The sequence below is a fragment of the Mastomys coucha genome, unplaced genomic scaffold, assembly GCF_008632895.1.
Source record: "Mastomys coucha isolate ucsf_1 unplaced genomic scaffold, UCSF_Mcou_1 pScaffold23, whole genome shotgun sequence".
NCBI lineage: Eukaryota > Metazoa > Chordata > Mammalia > Rodentia > Muridae > Mastomys > Mastomys coucha.
The window spans coordinates 16824348-16846699 of NW_022196906.1; the positions used below are offsets into that span (position 1 = coordinate 16824348).

The 22352-nt window shown below is 41.6% G+C and overlaps 1 protein-coding gene across 13 annotated transcripts in view; it reads left to right on the plus strand.

Annotated features, from left to right (window-relative positions):
• The window catches only part of Bbs9 (Bardet-Biedl syndrome 9), a 409213-nt gene that overhangs the window by 151199 nt on the left and 235662 nt on the right, over window positions 1-22352 (plus strand). For all 13 annotated transcript variants that reach the window (XM_031345639.1, XM_031345633.1, XM_031345628.1 and 10 more), the window contains one exon: window positions 17879-18057. In XM_031345639.1, the coding sequence (XP_031201499.1) occupies window positions 17879-18057 (179 nt within the window). The remainder of the gene's footprint in view (window positions 1-17878; window positions 18058-22352) is intronic.

Genomic DNA, 22352 nt, shown 5'->3' on the forward strand with positions numbered 1-22352 from the left:
TCAGAATCAAGCTGACTCTGTGATCCTGTGATTCTGGGATCCTGGTATCCTGGGCTTGTTAAATCACCCGGCTTGTTTCTCTGTGAGTTGTGGGACTGGCTGCAGAGCTTGTGCCCAAGGCCTACTCAGAACACTAACCCAGACAGACCGGAAGAAACAGGAGTCACTGGGCTGGCAGAGTTCCTGTGTGCCTGGTTCCACTGGACCCAGTTACTTCCAGTGTTGGGACAGATGTTGGCTCTTGCTCACCTCTGATCCTTGGTGTGTCAGAGTGCCTGGGAGTGGAGATTCCTCTGGGTGTTGTGAGACTGGCTGTGGAGCTTGTGCCCAAGGTCTGCTCTGGACCCCAGCCCAAACAGACCGGAAGGAACCCGAATCACTGGGCTGGTGGAGTTCTTGTGTGCCTGGACCCGCTGGTCCCAGTTACTCCCAGTGTTGGGACAGATGTTGGTTCCTGCTCACCTCTGATCCTGGGTGTTGGGTCCATACTCTTAAAGAAAACCCATATTCCCAACCCCAAAGCTTATCAACTGTCCAGAGCCCTCCTCTCACATGCAGAGGTGTTAGCTGCATGATCTTGTTCAGGCAGCCGCAGCTACTGCAAGTTCTTGAGTAGTGTTCTTGCTCCCGTCATGGCCAGAAAAGAATGATTCACTTTGGTCTTCCTCAGCCCCTGGATATTAAAAGTCCTTTTACCTTTACCCCCTATTCCTCAATGGTCCTTAAACGTGTGTGTGTGTGAGAGAGAGAGAGAGAGAGAGAAAGAGAGAGAGAAAGAGAGAGAGAGAGAAAGAGAGAGAGAGAGAGAGAGAGAGAGAGAGAGAGAGAGAGAGAGAGAGAGAGAGAGAGAGAGAGAGAAAGAGAAAAGAGATGGACATTCCATCTCTGGCTGAACACTCCACTAACGCTTGTTCTCTGATGTGACCACTTTCAAGTTTCTGTGTTAGTCACTGTCCATTACACAAAGAAACTTTCTGATAAGGGCAGCAGAATGGTAGATGAAGAATAAATACAAGCTGTATTTGAAAAAGCTGTATGGGATCCCTGTACTCAGTCCAGTGGATGGCTTTGAGCCTCTACTTCCGTATTAGTCAGGTACTGTCAGAGCCTCTTAGGAGACAGCTATATCAGGCTCCTGTCAGACAGCACTTGCTGGCATCCACAGTAGTGTCTGGATTTGATGATTGAATATGGGAAGGATTCCCAGGTGGAGCAGTCTCTGGGTCCCCAGTGAAGGAGCCCGTTGCAGATAATACCACATGCTTTGGTCACAGGACATGGAGAAATCAGGTAAGTAATGACCACACAGCCTCCATCCTTCTGTCAAGCTTTCATGGTACTGGAAAATATTGTGCTGCCTGCTGTGAAAAAAGGCATTGACCTGCCTTACCCAGTGGTGAGTCCTGTGCATCACAATAATGACCAACATGTCCTCATTGATGCAATAGTGTCACAAATGGTAAAAGGATAATTAACTGCTTTCTGATTGGCATTAAGACCACTACCTATTCCACAGGAGGAAGCATATGCCTGCTACTGCAATAGGTCCGGATCCATCCCTGGGGAGGTCCCAGGTCTCCGTGCTGAACCTCCTACTCCTGCTCTGTTAAATGAACACAATAGTAAACATGTAGTCATATATAGACTTGTAAATTAGGTTTTTTAAAAAATCCGTATATATTGGAAATGATGTCAATAGTTAATTTTGATAGTTACTGCTATTTTGGAAGCAAAACTTTGGTTATCTTCTTCAAAATAGCTTATTCTCTTCAAAATAGCTTATTCATTTTATGGAAGAGAAGCCAGATGGCTAGAGGTAGGATGGTACTATAATCTCTCACCCTTACTGAGATCTTACCCACACCACAGCTATTAGTGGGGAGTGTCTTGTCAAGCTGTGATGTACTGTTGTAGAAACTTTTAATCCCAATCTGGGATTTCTTCATTGCCTTTGATCATTTAGTTTTGGATAAAAGATGCATATAACCTTTATATTTACAATAAGTCTTAATCAGCACAAGAGCTGGGCAGATATCTACTCTCTATGTTTTTGTCTATACCCTGAGTTATTAGTTACTGTGTTTTATCTGGGCTGCTCTTAACTCTAATTGGCCAGCCCTCAGGGCCATGTTTTCTTGAACTCACCTAATGTGTGGCGGCTTCTCCATTTGTCTTCTCACCCTCCCGTTTCTCTTCTGACCCCAAGTTTGGGAATCCTAAATTCCACCTATGTCTCTTCCGCCCAGCTATTAGCTTTCAGCATCTTTATCAATAAGAAATAACTTGGGGGCAAGATCGCACTGTCACTTGGCTCTACATGCAGGTTCTCTCGTCTCTGGGAGAACCAGGTCTTGGGGCTCAATATAGCATTAGAATACAAGCAGGATCAGGCCATCCCACTACAATGTACCATTATGCTAGCTCACTCTATGAGTCTCCAATGGGGATGATTTTGCCCCAATCACTGAGGGACATTGCCTGGTGGTTGAAAAAGTTTTTGGTTGCTATGATTGTAGGAGGGATTGCTTTTATTAGCATCTGGTGGATGGAGACCAGATAGGCTGTTAAATGTGCTGTAATGCATGGACTAAGTTTTTTTCATTCAACTAACTTAGTAAGTTATTATTTAGTTCCTATTGTGTTAGGTACCATGCTAAGATTCTAGGTGTATCTGTTTTGAGCAAAACCAGTTATGGTCACTGAATTAATGGAACCTATAATGGAAGAGACTGAGATTAAGCACAAAATTGCTCAACTTTTCCATTACAGTAAAAATACCATGAAAGAACAGTCCCAGGTGCTCTGGAAACATGCCACAGAGGACCAAACCTTGAGATGGGGGAAGAGGAGGGACATAGAGAGTGGCCATGCCACAGAACGAGGAGTGGGCAGGGCACTGTGGTGGAGGCTGTGGAAGGAGAGGGCAGGGTGCAGGCGTGGGAGGTTGCTAGTGGAGCTTGATGAGATTGGCGGCAGCAAATCCTATGTTTGTTCAAAGGATTTTGATTTCCAAATGGGAAATCATTGCTGACTCCAGTTCCAGGGAGTGATATGGTCAGATGTGCATTTTAAAGAGGATTACATTTGTGAGCTGTTACCTAATTGTGTTACTGCTCCTGCATGCTTGGTCCTCCCAGCACACAAGCTCTGCTGGGGTCCTGCCTGTGCTTTTATAGCTCGATGACTGCTCCCTTCACTTTGGTCCTGTTTGAAAGCTGTTCTGATATTAGCATTTTGGTGGCTTAAAAATAGTGGCCATTTTTCAACTGATACTCTTTTATTCAGTAGAATTAACAACAATTATAAGGCACATTTTTTCCATTGACATATTAAAATGATTTACTTTTTGAAAAAAGAGTAATGGAGCTCATAGACATTTGCATTTTTATTGAATTAATTTCTTGCCAGTGCCTTAACATGATCGCACCTACGGTGACATTTGTGGTCATATAAACTGCCTCTCTGATGCCTCTCTGACTGAAATGCCTTTCTTTTGTCCCTCTGTTCCACTTGCATTTGATTTCCAAATCCTCATGAAGCCTTTCTTTAATTCTTCAGTTCAGTTATGAGCCTATTAAGGATTGTTTTATTTTGTTCAGTTACTATGTTACTTCACATGTGGTGTTATATATGATATATATATATATGTATATATGTATGTATGTATATATATGTATGTATATATATATATGTATATATAATTATATGTTTGTGTGGTATGTGTTCACATGAATGCAGATGCCCATGGAGGCCAGAGCCATTGGATCCTCCTAAACCAGAATTACAAGTGGTTGTAGCCATTTGATATGAGTACCGGGTCCTCAACAAAAGCAGGATGTTCACTTAACTACTGAGCCCAACAGACTACACATGGTCCAAGTACTCTGCAAGCTGAGGTAAGGGGAAATCTTGAGTTTGAGCTAGCCTGGGCTACTTAGGAGATTGTTCAAAAACCATATTAAGAACCACACCAGAGCAGAATAGGGCACAGGCCTTTTAATCCCCTTGTCACTGGGGGTGACCTTCTGAATATCACCATAAAATATGGTGTTTTTAAAAATAAAGTACATGTTATTAAGTATTAGTTTTGAAACAGGATCTTGTTCTTTATAGCCACTGCTGACCCAGTTGTTCTCCAGCCAGGGTCTGTCTCAAGGGCAATCCTCCTGCCTTGGTTTCTGCAGCACTGAGCAGAGGAACAATGGCCTTTGTTTTCAGGTGTGAGGTAGACACAGGGAGAATGGGCATGCACAACTTCTCTAAAGTCACACCTCCCAGTGAGCTTCCCATGGTGCAAGTCAGTCTACAGTCCTTTCCAGAGATTCAAAGTCCTTATATTTCCTTCTTATGGTTTCTTTAAACTCACTGACTGGTTTCCATTTTCATCCCATTAGAGAGCCAGGCATTCCTAGCAGGTGGTGATGCATGTGCCTGGGCCACTACACACTTCTACAGTGTCCCCAGCCTGACTCCTGTGCACATCATATCTGTTCTCTTGTGTCCAATTTGATGGCTTTCCTTATTTTTATTTTTATTTTTGGATATGGAGTCTATGAGATCATAGGTAGGTCTTGGTACTTCAGCTCTGTGTACCGTAGCCTCAGTGCTACGGTTGTTTCATATGCTTCACACTTGACCCAGTTTGACTCATTAGTTACCTGTGTGATTTTCTCCACTGCCTGTCACTGTTGGACACATTCTGTATTTATTTCTTTTGTCTGTTGTTTTCCTGTCTTTTGTAGAGTCTGAGCTCCTGGAAGGTCAGGACTTTTTGTGTCTTTTCTTCACTGATACGGTTACTCTGGAACTGTGCCTGCCATGTCTTCGTTACCCAGTAGATACCCACTGAATGACTGGTTCTGGTTCTTAGTAAAAAGATCTTGCCACCCTGTGGTGTGTGTTCCTGGCGGGCTCTGGTTCAGTGTCACACTCCCTTCCTCACATGTCCTCAGTCAGCTCCTGTGGGGTGGGTTCTCTCCCTCCCTGAGTCAGCTCCTGTGGGGTGGGTTCTCTCCCTCCCTGAGTCAGCTCCTGTGGGGTGGGTTCTCTCCCTCCTTGAGTCAGCTCCTGTAGGGTGGGTTCTCTCCCTCCCTGAGTCAGCTCCTGTAGGGTGGGTTCTCAACCTCCCCGAGTCAGCTCCTGTGGGGTGGGTTCTCTCCCTCCCCGAGTCAGCTCCCGTAGGGTGGGTTCTCTCCCTCCCCGAGTCAGCTCCTGTAGGGTGGGTTCTCTCCCTCCCCGAGTCAGCTTCTGTGGGGTGGGTTCTCTCCCTCCCCGAGTCAGCTCCTGTAGGGTGGGTTCTCTCCCTCCCTCAGTCAGCTCCTGTGGGGTGGGTTCTCTCCCTCCCTCAGTCAGCTCCTGTGGGGTGGGTTCTCTCCCTCCCTCAGTCAGCTCCTGTAGGGTGGGTTCTCTTCCCTGCTCCCTGTTGGATTTGGATGTTCTTTGCTTGTGTTCCCGTAGTCTCCATGGATAGCATGTCTGTACTACCCACTACCCTGTGAGTGCGCACTTGTGCATCTTTAGCCTCTAGGATGGCTACTGGCTATATGAGATGCCCATTGATTTTTACAATAGTGAAGGAAGCTGTAGTGAGTCAGCCCTTTAGTGTACACAGTACAAAGTGGCCACTTTGATGAGTTACGTTTCTTTCCTTTTTCTAGTTGGTAATTTCTTGTTTAGTCTGCAAATACAAATTAGTCTGATTTCATAGGCTTATGTAGACTTTCTAGTAAGTCTAATAAAAGAACAGGTTTGTCTTGAGCCCTAATGCAAAGAAATGTTCTTACTACAAAGGAACTTTGTTTAGTTCCATTTATAACCCTGTAATTTCAGCAGTTTTTTGGTGACTACTTATTTTTGCAGAGTTCGTGCTACTGTGATGTCTTTGAAAGCTGGCCTTGGTTCCTCCATTCTCCTTGTACTTTCCCTGGCCATTCTAATTACCACATCCCTCCCTTAAATAACCCATGTTCTTGATTATTAAAAGTAATGGTGGGTAGCAATAATAACTGAATGCCATTTACCAAGCCTCAAATTGCACCTTAAAAATCATTATAATTTTCCTTGTTGGAAGTCAGCCTGGAAGAGTTGGGGAAAACACGGTAGGAAACTTAGACTCTGGATTTGCTTGCCCCTGGCACATTTTGCATTCAGTGTGAGCTGTGTGTATCAGGCTCATAGGAAGTGGCTATGTAGAAAAGGACCAACAGAGCATAACTGTTCCTAAGAAATTGAAAAAGTAATTTCTTGACACATACTTTTGAAAAATTATGCCAGTGGTTTTTCTTACTGTCAGACTTATTTTCATAAAGTACTGAGTTTGCTGGAAAAGGCAGGGTGGGCAAGATGGCTCAGTGATAAAGCCCTTGTCTAATGGGCCTGATTTTCCTCGTTCAATCACCAGAGCCTATGTGAAGGAGAGAACTCACTCCACAAAGTTGTCTTCTGATCTCCACATGCGTATCATGGTATACACGTGGTACTCTCTATCCCATACATACAAAAAGAGCAGTAAGCATGGTTGTTCAAGTACCTCTGTGGTAGGATATAGAGTCCTTTGGGCCATGGTACACATGTAGAGTACTTGGGAAATCTCTAGACTGCTTTTATACGTGACTCTAACAGTTTATACTCTCCCTATGAATGAGTTAAGGTTCCTGTCTTCCCAAAACCTTGATAACATTTGTTGTCTGAGGGGGTCCCAGTAAATGCTACAGCTCCAGATGAATGATTCACCTGAGGCCAGAAGGAAATCCTGTTCAACACAGCTTAGTTAGGCAGTGTTGGTTCAAATGTCTACAGTCTCACACCAAGTAGTTTATTTTTGACATATTTAATCACCCTACAAATTGGAATAAAGTTTCTTTGTGACAGTTATCAAAACAAAGCTTAAGGCATGGCTAGCTGAAACTCCTCCAAGCACCTGTGACCTCTTCCATAAGAATTTTTTCCACTGACTGAGAAGCAATGCTCAGGATAAGGGTCTAGGGAGGAAGGGTCTGGAATAAGCATAATAGTAGACTCTTGAAAGTACCTGGGACCTCTTTCATGAGAATGAGTTCTATTGACTGAAAAACAATGCTCATGAGTCTTGGATAAGCATAATAGTTTGGGGGATTTGGGTCAATCCTGGCTGTACAGATTGCAAAAGATCACCAGGTTATTAACTACATCTAACCCCATCTTTCTAGGCAGAAAACAGGTGTGAATCCCTTCCACTGAAGAAAACAGCATGAGGGGTTAACATCCCTGGTTTGTTTAGTGTTATCTGTAAACATGAGAACCTTGTGCTCTTTACAGTTGTCTTGTGTTTTCTTCTTGATAGTCTCTGAGAGGGCTGAGGTAGTGCAAAAGTTTTAATCATCAACTTAACAGAATCCAGCGTCACCTGGGAGAATAGCCTGTGAGGCATTGTTTTAATTGCATTAATTGATGTTGGAAGACTTGTCCACTATGGGCAACACCATTCCCTGGCTTTGGGTTCCTGAACTGTGTAAGAGTGGAGAAACCTTGTTGAACACTAGCCTGCTTGCATTAAGCCATTGCTCTGTGCTCCTGACTTTGGATATGATAAGAACACTTGTTTCAGTTTCCTGCTATCTGGATTTACCCACAGTGATGAACTGTAATTGTTAGCTAAGTAAACATTTTCTCCTTTAAATTGCTTTGCTAAGCAGAATTTTATTACAGCAAGAAGAAAGGAAATTAAGACAAGAAATCTCAAAGTGGTTTTAATTTGAAAATTTCTAATGATGAAAAATTGTGACTAAAGATTTCCAGCACCTGGCATGCTTTCTTTATTGTTGAGCATATGTACAGTTCAGTTAGACAGCTGTGGTTTCTGTCACACACCCTTAGTGCATGCCATTCTGGTTGTTGTTGTTTATGGGCATCAGAGCTGGGTAGGACTTTTGGTTATCTCCCTCCTTTGGAAGCTTGCATGGTGCCTTCTAGTCCTCAGGGAAGAGGCGTATAGGTCAGTTCTAGCTCAAGGGCCTCTGGGCCATGCAACTGAAGTGCATGGTGTCTTCAGCAATAGGGACTCACCATCTATGTCTGGGGGCCAACCCAGGACAATAGCAATAGCCTGCAATGTTTTCTTGGGAGTCTCTTGGACTACCTTTCCTACAACTCAAAAGAAGGCTTCTCATACCTGATGTGGGTGTTTTATTAGATGATCTTTGACTCTTGGAGGTAGCACAGTTAGCACAGATGGGAAATCCTCATTTATACTTTACATCTGAACACTGACTTGAATGTATTATAGTTATTTTTAGGTAGATAGTTAATAGTAAGACTCCTTATGAATTTTCAGGCATCTTCACGATTATTTTACCCTCTTCCTGCTTCTGTGTTTCTCTTTTCCCTTCTGTTCTTGATGTCCCCGTCCAGATGAGAGGCTCACTTTCCCGATTTCCATCAGATCACTCATACCCCACATCTCCTCTCTTTATTGATCCCGCACCCTCCCAATCAGGCTATAACCAATTACAGAATATGTACTCACATCTGAAGATTTGCAGCTGGGAGCCTTAGACATGCATAATACACACTTACTTTTGTTTTTCTAAGTCTGTTACCTCACTCAATATGATCTATTTTCACCCATTTATCTGCAACATTCATGATTTTATTTTTCCTTACAGCTGAGTAGCATTCCATAGTGTGTGTATGCCACATTTTCACTGTCTGTGCTTTGAAGGGCATTTGGATTGTTTACATTTCATGACTGTTATGAGTAGAGCAGCAGTGGCCATGGCTGGTCAAGTATCTGTAGAACTGGGTATATGTTAAGGATTGGGATGTTGGTCTTACAGCAGACCATCTGTCTGTCTGCCTGCCTGCCTGCCTTCCTTCCTTCCTTCCTTCCTTCCTTCCTTCCTTCCTCCCTCCCTCCCTCCCTCCCTTCTCTCTCTCTCTCTCTCTCTCTCTCTCTCTCTCTTCCTCCTCCTTGTTTTGTTTTGTTTGTTTTAGGAGAATTCTCCACACTTATCTCAAGATTACTTGGACCAGTTTGCAGAACCATTAACAGTGAATGAGGGCTTCTCTTTTCTACAAATCTCTCCAGCTTTTCTTTTAGGTTGCTTTCTTGATCTTTGCCATTTTGACTGGGGTAAGATCATATCTCAAAGTTATTCTGAATTCCATTTTCCTAATTGCCAGGGATGATGAACATTGTAACTAATTCTTTTCTGTTCTTTTGAGAACTCTCTGTTTAGGTCCCAAGCTCATTTTTTGAATGGGTCGTCTTCTTCTTTTTTTCTTTCTTCTTTGAGTTCTTTATGTATTCTGAATGTTCGTCCTCTGATATATGTAGCTGGCAAAGATTCTCTTTGGACTTCCTCTTTTATCAGTTGTTTGCTTCTTTAGCTGTGCAGAAGGTTTAAGCTTTATGAAGTTACACTTGTCAAGTTTTAGTTAAATGCAACCCTATTCACAAAGCCCTTTCCTAGCCTTACCTGCTGCAGGCACTGCCTAGGTCTTCCCGCAGTGTTCCGGATTGCACATTTAGGTTTTTTGATTTGTTTGTAGTTAGTTTTGTCCATGGTGATAGATGATATGCTCACTCACTTTTAACAACCAACTCTGCTGACTATACCTATCTTGGTTGACATTTACTAACTTTTAGCACTTAGAATATATCATCGTTTTCTTCCCTGCATTTTTGGGTAGTGATTAAGATCTGAGATCATTTTGCTGTTTCTGCCTCTGTATGTGAACTGGTGTTTGCCTTAATGTTTTGGTATTGTTTCTTTGCGTTGTCATTATAGTGTAACATATATTGTAAATAGATTATTCTCTGGATCAAGGCTATTTGGGGCTCTCAATGCCTGTTGTGTTTTGATGTCCATTTCTTTAAGTTTGTTATATCTTCTGCTTTATTTTATTAAACACGTTTTCTATGCCTTTAGACTTTATACTGTTCCCGCCCCTGATTCTTAGGCTTGGTCTCTTGAATTAAAACAAAAAAAGTACCAGTGTTGCTGAGTCTTCTGGTTGTGATTGTTAAGTTATGTAATCTTGGTTTTGTCCTCTCTCCTGGAAGATAATCTTCCGCTTGGTCTCCTCTGGAGATTATGCGTTCTGTTATGTATTTTGATTAATTCTTTCATTTTTATAATTTGCTTGGTTCTTTTTCTGCATCTCTATTCCTTTCTGATTTTTTGTCCATATTTTTGAATTTCTCATCTAAGTTAAAGACCACTTGATTTTCATCTCTATGTCCCAAGCTGACTTTCTTGCTATATTCATCTACTATTGAGTCTTCTATCTTGGTCACTGATTCTTTTAAAGTAGGACCCACTCACTTCTGCAGTCTTGGTGCTCTGTTTCTGTTGAGAAGCCATGAGCGTGTGTTGGGTTGCTGGCTCGTGCTCCTGGAGTCTCTTTGCTGTGTTTTGTGTATTTGGTGGCACTTGTTTGTCTTCTGGTTCAATTTTTCCTCTTTTTTGTTTGTTTTATTTTATCTGAGTCCTCCTGTGAGTTATCTGAAATAGGAATTATGTTTTTTTTGCTGCTGTTTATGGGTAGGGTGACTTTAGATCTTCCTGTTATTTATTTATTTATTTATTTATTTGGTAGGTGTATGTGTACGTGTGTGAACATATTCATGCATATATATAGTAAGTCTATGTGTGCAGACATGTGTGTGTGTGTTTTTAGGCCAGTGGTGAACATTTGATATTACTCCTCAGATACCATATATACCATATTTTTAAAAATCATTTTATTTTGTCTATTCTATTTTATTTTACTTTTTGAGACAGAGTCTCTCTGTGTCTTACTGCTTACTAAGTATGTTTGGCTAGCTCACTCTTGACTTCCAGGGATCTGTCTGTCTCTGTCTCCTACTGTGGGATTATAAGTGCATACCACCACACCTTGGTTTTTTTTTTTATTTGTGTTCTGGAGATCCCACACATAACCTCATCCATGCAGTGCCCCATGACTCTCAGACTAGTTTTTCCATGTAATATGAGATTCAATTTTTTCTACATAATATCTATTTGCTATAATACCAGTTTTGGAAATGAAGCGTGGGTGGAATCATGCTTTGTGGAACCTGGAACTGTCTGTGTGCCACCAGAGCCTCTAGAGTCACTGCAGGGGTTGGCACCACAGGAGGGCTGCAGACTGGTTTAAGCATTCTGCCTTTCCTGCTTGGAAGGTAGTAGGAGACTGGATAGTAGCTACTTACTCACGGGGGGGGGGGGGGGGGGGGGGGGGCATGAGAGTGCTTGTGCCATGTGGGTAGTGGTGTAATAGTGGACCTGGTGAGAACATAGATCTTGGCCATGCTTTGGGAATAGTGTTGACAGTATTTGCTGGTGGAATATGCTGTGGTTTGTATTCAGAAGGTTTGTGTGCATGTGTCTGGACTTTGGGGCAGGTCCCCTTGAAGGTTTACAAGCTGTTTAAAGTGCTGGCACTGAGTTGGTTCCTGGGGCTAGTGTCCTGGCTTCCCTCTGTCCTTTCCGGTCTTTCTGAGAGTCTGCTTATAAAGAGAATCTATTTGTAATTTGGGGTCTGGTTTTTTGTGCTGTTTGCCCTGTGAAGCCATGGTCAGCTATTTCATATAGCTCAGAACTGTCTCCTGAACCATAGTAGCTGTCAGAGGGGGCTACAGTTGCCATTTAAAATAAATATTTGGTTTCCCTTCTACCTAGGCCTTTCTTTTAAATAGGACAAGAATCACATCTTATTTTTCTTGCATCTTTTATTGTATAGTGGAAGTTTAATATGTATGTTTCTAATGAGTGATAATAGATCCAAAACTGTGTGTATACCCAGGTCAGTCTTTTGGGTTAAGAAAGCCACTCACAGAGGCTGGCTGTCCTCAAGAACTTGTCCTCTCTTAGCCTCTCCTGACCCCAACAGTAGCAGCATCTGTATGTCTCTGCTGTCTGTACTTGTTCTTGAATGTTTCCTGTTCAGATATGAGATATAATTGTACTGTTTTGTAATTTTTTTTCTTCCCTTCTGATTTTGAGACTGGGTCTTACTATTTAGCTTGTTTGGGCTTGATCTTCCTATGTAGACGATTTTGGCTTCACACTCCAGCAGTCTCCTGTGTTTGCTTCCAGAGCATGGCGGTAGATTGCAAGCATGCTCCATTATAGCTGGCTGGTAAGCATGCAACAACTGTATATTTTTATGTGACCTCATCTAGAGATTCTTTGGTTTCTAACCTACTGTTTCTCTCAGCACATGTTCTTCCCATCTCAAAGGAAGATAAATATTTTTATAGTTTCATTTCTTAAGTCCATCTGTAGTTTGGCTTTAGTATGTTGCAGTGGCGGGGACTTTCTGTGCATCTATGGGCTGATTTTCAGACTCCTAAGCAGAGTTCTTGTTTAGGTTTCTGTTCTATGGCTAACATAGCAGAGTAAGTATATATATCCTGGGGATATAGCTTCTCTGACCCTGACCTGTTCATAAAGTCCACTTAGTATCTTGTGTTAGTTGATCTGCATAAAAATAATTATATCAATGTTAACTATGCTTTTAAGTTGGAAGCAACTGGATATACAGTGTTACATTTAACTTCTGACCCTTTCAGCAGAAAATTCATTCAGAGATCTAGCCCATATAACCTATATGGACCATATTATTATATAAAATAACCATTAAGAAGAAATATTTAAAAACACATTGTTTGATAATATTTTTCTTTATAGTTAATTGTAATTAACTATATATGTGAATAGGAATATTTTTTTTCATTGTATAAAAATGCCAAATGATTGTATTACTAGTTTATTAGTTTTATAGGCTTGAGTCAAAGACTTTGCCTGTCGTAGATGTTGTATACAGAAATTCTATTAATAACACTAGAGTTTTAAAGCTTGTCTTAGCATCTTTTTCAATAATAATAAAAAAGACAAGTAGTTTTATCTGCAGCTTAAGTTTCTCTTATCTGATCTAAATTGTATCCAATGTTTCTGATGTGATTAAATAAAGGTAAATCACTCAAGAAATTACTGGGGTTTCTTGAAGGATCAAGATATCCTGTCGATGTTGAGGTTAGGTCTTTCTGTGAGACAAGACTCTTTTCCATTTGGTCACCAACTGTAGGTAAAGAATGGATTTTGAGAAGCTAAGGAAATACACATATCCCTCATTATCTCTCTCAGAACCTCAATGCTTTTCTAAATAATTCTCCTATATCTAAACTGGCAACTGCTTGCTATGTAAACAATGGAACAAGCTAGTTTATTTTCCTATAAATCAACACATTTTGCAGAATTTCAGAAAATTTTAATTGTCAATATTGGGATGTGAAAGCTGTTAGCTATCTGATTTAAAGAGCCACATATTTGATTGTCAGTATTGGGATGTGAGAGGTGTTAGCTATCTGACTTAAAGAGCCACATATTTGATTGTCAGTATTGGGATGTGAGATGTTAAGCTATCTGATTTAAAGAGCCACATATTTGAATAAGGAAGACTGTTTAGGTTATGCCAGCTCTCCTGCATCAAGGTCACTGGGAAGTTAAGACTGAGCTGGGAATGTTTGTTTGAATTCAGAGGAGAATGATTCTGGCTTTGTCTTGAGAAGCCAGCTGAAGCCAGACCTTTCAAATCAGGAAGGTCTTGAGGACTCAAGTTCCTAGAGCTTAAGGGACTGGGGGTAAAGGAGAACAGAAGTCACAGTTTAGAGCACAATGAGTCTATTCCTCTTGAAATGGTTTTCTGAGGTTGTAAGGACTTTGTTGACCACTAGGTGGCTTCAGTTGCCGGCAATGACTGACAGGCACTGCCCCATAAGCACCATGGGTTGCTTTTAACATTTCAGTTTAGAAGACTAATTTCTTTTGGGGGAGATTTCATTTTGTGAGGTAAATGAAAGAACCAATTCATGCAGTTGGTTTTTTAAGGATTATCACCTCTCACCTTCTTGGTTTAGAGATGAGGAAATTTTGGAGGACCTCCCCAGTTTCACCCAGCTCCATAGCAGGAGTCAGTGTAAGAACTCGCCCAACTGCTCCTATGTTCATCTTGCCCTGCTGGCCAGTAACCCCAGTGTAGCCTTGTTCCTATGAAGTCATGTCATGGGGTCTGTGGCACTCACTATGTATGAGCTCCAGAGAAGGCACAGTGTGTACAGAAATGTTCTAGACTGTATTGGTTGCTTTGCCTTTTTTGAGACAGTCTTACTATGCAGTCTGGGTTGATATGGGACTCGGAATTGTTTTGCCTGAACTTTTTGAGTGATGGAATTACAGGTGTGCACCCTCACATCTAGCTGGAGTGTTGTAGTTATTATAAGTAATGAAGTAGTTGCTAGGGGTCACTTTATAGGAAGGGTACCATTCTTTCAACTGAGTTGAGCTTTTATGTTAACAATATGACTGTTGACAATGATACAGAGTTGGAAGCTTGAAAAGTATTTCTTCTGAGTTTAGAGCTCTGTTTCTCTCTCTTTTCCCCTTTGATTATTAGCTCTCTTTAAGAGCTAATACTCAAAAAGAGGGATAACCAATAGATACCTCTACAATGCAACCCCTACATATGAGGCTTAGGAGTAAGTGTGGAATATGGGATGGACATACTTTCTATAAGAACCAGAGGACCAGAATGTCTGCTGCTCAATAGTGTCTTGTAGACATAACAGGGAAGTTGTACTACGAACTTGCAAAATATAGTTGCCTAAACAAGATGTACATGATGTCAGCAGCAGTTGATACACCTGTGTGGATGGGGGAAGTGCCACAAGTGCCCAGGTGAAGAGCTAAGGGGAGCTAATGGCTGCTGAGAGAGGGAGAACCAGTCTCCTAAAGGAACAGGATCTCTGATAAGTTATCCAACCACAGGAGTCCGTCCTAAACCATGTACAGATAAGTAACACTGAAAGGACTCAATAGGTGTGTGTGTGTGTGTGTGTGTGTGTGTGTGTGTGTGTAAGACAATAACAATTGAAGAGGTTATGAATTTGAGAGGAAGTGAGGGGTCATGATAAACATTATGTTGTGATGTGGAGGGGTAGAAATGATGTAAATATAGGAATCATGCATGAAATTTCTAGAGAAAAACAAAAGCCCTGGCAAATAATGCCAAAAGCAGCATGGTGGACTGGAGAGATGCCCAGTGATTAGGAGCCCTGGCTGTTCTTCCAGAGGACCTGCTTTGATTCCCAGCACCCACATGGTGGCTTGAAACCATCACACTCCAGGTCCAGGGAGTCAGCTCCCTCTTCTGTCTCTAAAGTCACCAGGCATGTACAGACACATGGTGCACAGACATATATGCAAGCAAAACACATACATAAAAAAGCACATAAAATCCTCTTCTGCCGCCTCTTCCTCTTACTCCTTCTACTCCTCCAAATAGCTTGGTAGTAGCACAAAACAGACATATAGATCAACCAGAGTATAATAGGGCCCTGATATAAACTCATACAGCTCTAGTCACTTACATTTTGGCAGAGATGCTAAAAATAACCATTGGAGAAAAGAGTGCCTCTTCCAGTATGCTATTGGGAAAATTGTATATCCACGTGTAGAATGAAAATAGATCCTGATATCTCAACCTGTGTACAGCTCAACTCCTGGTGGACCAAAGATAATAATGGACGACCATTAACTCTCAATGGAAGACTCTCAAACTACTGGGTAAAGTACAACAAATTCTTCAAGATAGAGGAATGGGCAAGGGATTTCTTGATAAGACTCCAGCCACTCAGGAATAAGGCCAACAATTGACAAATGGGGTTTTATGAAATTAGGAAGTGAAAGAAATAAAATAGTTGAGTAAAGAGATAACTTCCATGTTCGGTGGGAATCTTTACTAGCTACACGTCTGATGGAGGATAAACATCTAAGGCATACAAAGAACTTAAACTTAACAGAAGTAAATGATATTGTCAATAAAGAGGATAATGAAATGGACACAGGGTTCTCTATAAAGATGAAGTGCAAATGTTCAATAAACACTTCAACCTCACAAGCTGTCACAGAGCAAAATTACTTGAGATTTCATCTTTCCCCAGTCATAATGCTAGCTAGCTATTAAGAAAGCAAGAACAGATGCTCCTTTAGGTCAAGACAACAAGTAACCCCGTGTGCTGTGGGTAGGTAGGAAGGTGAGCAGGTAACCCCGTGTGCTGTGGGTAGGAAGGTGAGGAGGTAACCCCGTGTGCTGTGGGTAGGTAGGAAGGTGAGCTGGTAATCCCGTGTGCTGTGGGTAGGAAGGTGAGCAGGTAACTCCGTGTGCTGTGGGTAGGAAGGTGAGGAGATAACCCCGTGTGCTGTGGGTAGGTAGGAAGGTGAGGAGATAACCCCGTGTGCTGTGGGTAGGTAGGAAGGTGAGGAGATAACCCCGTGTGCTGTGGGTAGGAAGGTGAGCAGGTAACCCCGTGTGCTGTGGGTAGGTAGGAAGGTGAGCAGGTAACCCCGTGTGCCGTGGGTACGAAGGTGAGCAGGTAACCCCGTGTGCTGTGGGTAGGTAGGAAGGTGAGCAGGTAACCCCGTGTGCTGTGGGTAGGAAGGTGAGCAGGTAACCCCGTGTGCAGTGGGTAGGAAGGTGAGGAGGTAACCCCGTGTGCCGCGGGTACGAAGGTGAGCAGGTAACTCCGTGTGCTGTGGGTAGGAAGGTGAGCAGGTAACTCCGTGTGCTGTGGGTAGGAAGGTGAGCAGGTAACCCCGTGTGCTGTGGGTAGGAAGGTGAGTTACTCCACTCCATGGATATTGGTATAGAGGGTTCTCTGTAAATGGAAGATAGATTTACCGTGTTCCCTGAGGTACTTATCCAAAGGACTCCAGGTCAGTACAGCACAGAGACACTTGCAGCTGTGTTTATTGCAACTCTGTTTATGGCATCTCTGTTATGGAACCAACACAAATGTTCAGCAACAGAAGGATGTAGAGGAAAATATGGACTACATGGTATCTGTGTTAAATAGACTCTTTCCAGCCAGGACGAATGAAGTCATGCCACCTGGGGGAAAAGTGATGCCAGAGAAAGAGAAATCATATTAAGTGAAATGATTTATACATTTCAATACAATATGATTCACACAGTACAAAAGGAAGGCAAATGTATGTTTTCTTCTTATTTACTATTTCTAGATTTTATATACATACACAAAATTAGGCATGTATATATGACAGGAAAATGGGAGTAAAACTATCCGGGGGTGGGGGTGGGGGAATGGGTACTAATAGGAGAGGGCCAGGGAGCAAGTGGATGGTTGAGGGTATCAGGGAAAATATGCTCCATATATAGCACATACATGTGTGGATATTTAAAACAGCAGCAGCAGCAACAGCAATAACAGCAAAAGGCTTAGTATTTTGTTAGGCTACTGTAGAAAATATAATAAAACCCAAAAGAACTCATGTATTAACACCAAATGATTTATGGCTATGTTGAATTTTTTTCTGTGAATACCAAGGAATAAGAAAATATAGTATTTCTTTCAGCTGCTTTAATATCTAAACATTGCATATTGATATCAGCCATAATGTGTATATTATGCAACATAGAGGTAAGTGTTAGAGAGGAATGGAACTCAAGGAGCCTAAAAGAAGGAAGAGTATAAACACTGTCTTTGTCTAGTCTGGGCTGCTATTACAGAATTCCAGAGACTGAGCAGCTTAGAAAGACAGAAAAGTTAGTTGATTTATGCTTGTGGAGGCTCAGGAGTCCAAGACTGAGGGTATAGACCTGGTGAAGACTTTTTTGCTTAAGCATCCCAGGGTGACATTTCAGGGTGTGTGCATGCATAAATATAAGATGATGTTTGAAACATTGTAATTGAGTCTTTGAAATAAACCTATTTTTATACTTATTTTTTTTAATGGTGTGCTAAGCTGACTTGAGTAAGAATGTCATTTTTAAGACTGAAAGTTTAACCATGCCTCATATTCTCTTGCATCTACAGTGATCTGAAGGGGGTGATAGTGACTCTCAGTGATGATGGTCACCTGCAGTGTTCATATCTGGGGACGGACCCTTCTCTGTTCCAGGCTCCAAAAGTTGAGTCAAGAGAGCTCAACTATGATGAACTTGATGTGGAATTGAAGGAACTTCAGAAAATCATCAAAGATGTGAAGTCACAAGGTATCCCATTTGCAGTCTTTATTGCATACTTCTAATGTTAATTATAAAATTTGCCTTATGTTGTATATAGATATTGTTTTGTAAATATTAGTTAACTTGCTCCCAGGCTTAGTTAAAGATGTTGAATAAACATTGCTCTTGGCCTACAAGGTCCTTGCGTTGACTTTGTATAGGTGGCTGTTGAAAGCCAGTCTTATTGGAGATAATATTTTGGTTACCGTGTTGTGGGACAGCTCCATCTAGCCTTTAAATACTTGGCCCTCTCAGTGAAGCAGAGGACTTCTTAGTGGTTTCAGGCTGTGAAGAGAGTGTTGAAGCTCACAGTGGTCAATTATTCACTTACAATATACTTGGCTTCACTTGCTGCTTTGAAAAGAAATCCAAGTAGTACATGAATTGCCACTTTGTTACTAAAAATGTAGTAATTTGCAGCTTAGATGATATAATTTATGCTTGGAGTTAATTAGCCATCCAAATGGACTGTGGCCTGTGATACTCTGACTTCTAATGACTCAGAGCCTGATGATATTTTCAATTCCTGGGTTTTGAGTAACTCAATGTTATTTTATGTTGGGACTCACAAGGGTGTAATTTCATTGTAAATTAAAAGGAGAAACAAAACACCAATCCTACAGCTCATGTTGAACATGTGAAAATCATTACTTTAAGTTCCCTTTTCAGGGTCAGGTAGAAGTATTTTCTTAATGAGAAAAAATATGGACCATTTTCACATAAAAGAACTGTTAAAACAAGAAGAATAATAAAAGAAACAGAGCATCAAAGGCCAGCCAAAAGGACAGAGCCAACCTTAATCCTGATGCCTTGGCTGCACTGAGTCTGTGTATTTCTGATCTGTATTACCAGGGTTTTACTCCTCTGGTTTTAAGGAACTGAGATGATATATTAAAATAGGAATATTAAGAGCAAAGATGTTATGCTTCAGCTTGACACGTTCTTATAGAACGTTCTTAAAGTAAACCATTGAAACGGAGGACTCTGTGGCCTCCTGTCAGCACCTCCTCATCAGATGGAAGGGAAGATGGCGAGAACTGTATGTATCAGGCTGCACACTCAGGGTTAAGCTTCCCATTTTGATACCAGTGTTTTGGAGGATGAATGGAATTATAGTCTTGTCATTTTAGGTCATAATTGGGGAAGATTGCAATATATATATATATGTGTATATATACGTATATATATATGTGTGTGTGTATATATATATATGTGTATATATATATATATATATATTATATATAAAGTTTCTCAAGCTTATTAATTAATGTGGGTTTTACTCCAAAGTTTTTGTCTTGCAATTTTTGCCCTTCCACAAGGAGTGGCTAATGATAGTTTAACTAACGTGAATTATGTAAATGGTGTAAAAAATCCCATAGAGCTAAACATTGCTTCCTGGTAGCCCTAGTGATGCCTTAAGTGAAAAGAATTTGAGGTGTTGCTTCCTGTTTCCTTGGCCCTTTTGTATATCTTGAAATAGCTTCATTTAAGAAATATATTTATTTTATTTTTTGAGAATCAGTTTCACTCTTTCTTTTCACCCTCCAGCTCCTCCCATGTTCTCTCACTCTTCAAAGCCATGACCTCTTCTCCTTTAATTATTATTACTACGCACATGTGCACACACACACACACACACACACACACACACACACACACACACAAGCCTGCTAAGTCCATTTAGTATGGCTAGTCCCTGGAGTAGACTGATTCTCTCTCTCTCTCAGCAGCCGTGGACTGACTGATGCTCTTTAACTAGCAGTAGGCCCCGTGAGAGCTTCCTTTCCATGTTGGCATGTTACCTGCTGGTATCATTGTACAACAGTGTTTAGGGAACCATGTTGTTAAGACCTTACGGATGCAGCTTCCCTGTGATGTATGAAGACACCATACAGCAGCAGACATCTTGGCCCTCTGGCTCTTGCAGTTGAAACTTTTCTTCCACAGTGTTCTCCAAGCCTTATGGTAGGATTATGTTGTAGACATGTTGGGGTTGGGCTCCCCACAGGTGTTTTCCAGTTGTATATTTCTGTGATGTCTTCTTTGATGAGTGAAAGCTACATTTGTGGATAGATAAGATTTGGGGATGCAGTTAGTAACTCTATTAGCTTAGCAAGGTGGCAGTAGCAGGCTCTCTCTTAGATTCTGTGATCTCACCAGCTACACTAGTTACCTGGTTTATACCACCAGGCCCAGTTTGCCTCCTACTGAGCCAACCCACAGGTCCTGTTATTTGGCTCTTGGATATAAGTACTGGTGTTGCATTCCTGGGAGACATCCTCCTGTGCTGGTCACTGTTGTGGTTACAGCTTGGTAGGACCATTGATGGTGTGTTTCCTTTGGCAGCGTGCACAGTACCTTAAGAGCTAGCTACTGTTCAGGGGGGAGGCTTCCAGATCAGTAACAGCTCAGTTCTTCCAAGTCTTGCACCCGGAAGTGTGTGGTGTCTTCAGAAAAACTGTCTTACTGTCAAATTCTGGGAGGCAGCCCCGGGGCCATGGCAACAGCCCACCTCCCTTTTTTAAGAGCCTCTGGAATTCACATGGCCAACAATACAGAGAGAGGTTTCCCATTCCTGCTATGAGTTTGTGTTAAATAGTCTGTGACTTTTGTGGCCAACGTTATCACCACAGTTTGTATGACTTCATTCACACTCTATATACATGTATATTTATTATATATTTGTTTTTATGTAAACATAAAACAATAGCTTTTTCAAACATTCTTAGTATTATTCATCCCTGCCCCCTGCATTGCCTATCTTCCTGACTTTAACCATCCCTCCCATTTTCCCCACTGCCCCTTGGCACCATCTGTATGCTTCTACCCCTCCTCTCTGGACCTACCTACCCTCTGCCCTGATGCCTTCTTATTTGTCTGGGTTCTGTGGTCAGTGTAAATTACATTACTTAAGTTTGGGATAGATCCACAGACTTAAGGTGACTATTTACATCATCTCAAAGTTTGGTTAGTATTTGAACACCTCTGTACTTTTATGCTATCATTGTTTGGGTTTATTCCTAAAGAAAAAAACAAAGAGAAACCTTTGAGAAGTAGAAGGTTTTTACCCTATTTTATTTCTAGACATAAAGAATATTTAGCATTCTGTTCTTTTATGAAAGTTTGATATTCCTGTTCACCTAAATATTTTTAATTATAGAAAATGACATTTTTCACTGTAGATTATGAAAAGTCAGAACTCTGAACTCCTGGATGACCTCATTCATTTTCTTTCTTCCTTCCTTCCTCCCTTCTTTCCTTCCTTCCTTCCTTCCTTTCTTCCTTCCTTCTTTTCTCTCTCCTGCTTTCTTTCTTAGGAATTATTTGTTCATTTTATGTATGTAAGTACACTGTAGTTGTCTTTAGACACACCAGAAGAGGGCATCAGATCCTCTTACAGATGGTTGTGCACCATCATGTGGTTGCTGAGAATTGAACTCAGGACCTCTGGAAGAGGAGCCAGTGTTCTTAGCCACTGAGCCATCCCTCCAGCCCGACCTCGTTCATTTTAATGATACTTTAGTACAGTGGCTTTTGTTCAAAAGATTATTTTTCATATAGTCTATTTTGACCAGCGTGTCTGTTCCCCCATCTCCTCCCACTTCCTCCCAAATCCCCACCCATGCAACTCCCTGACTTCTTTTTTTTTCCTCTTTAGAAAATAAACCGGAAAATACAAAAAGCAAAGAAACCATATGAAAATACAAAAACAAACAAACAAACAAACAAAAAAAGGCAAAGAAAAAGCACAAGAATCTCATAGGTGCACATGCAAACCAAACCCAGGAAAACACAAAATTGGAAACCATAATATACAAGCAAAAGACGAGTAGGATAAAAGATGCCCAAACACAGCCCTCTGAGACCAAAAATCTACAGAAATATCACTGAGTTCATTTTGAATTAGCTGTCTACAGCTGGACATGGGGCCTACCTTTATATATAGTTTATGAACCTAGTGTGGCTCCATTGGAGAAAACTGTTTTTTTGCAAGTGGTTGTCAGTTAAAGATAGTTTCTTGGCTAGGGTTGTGAGCTGTGTCTACCTTCCCCTCTCAGTGTTTCTTCTCCATCTGGCCTGGACTTACATGGACACTGTGCATGCTACCACAGTACCCAGTACAGGCCACCATGGTACCCTGTGCATGCCACCACGGTACCCTGGGCATGCCACCACGGTATCCTGTGCATGCTACCACGGTACCCTGTGCATGCCACCACGGTACCCTGTGCATGCCACCACGGTACCCTGTGCATGCTACCACGGTACCCTGTGCATGCCAC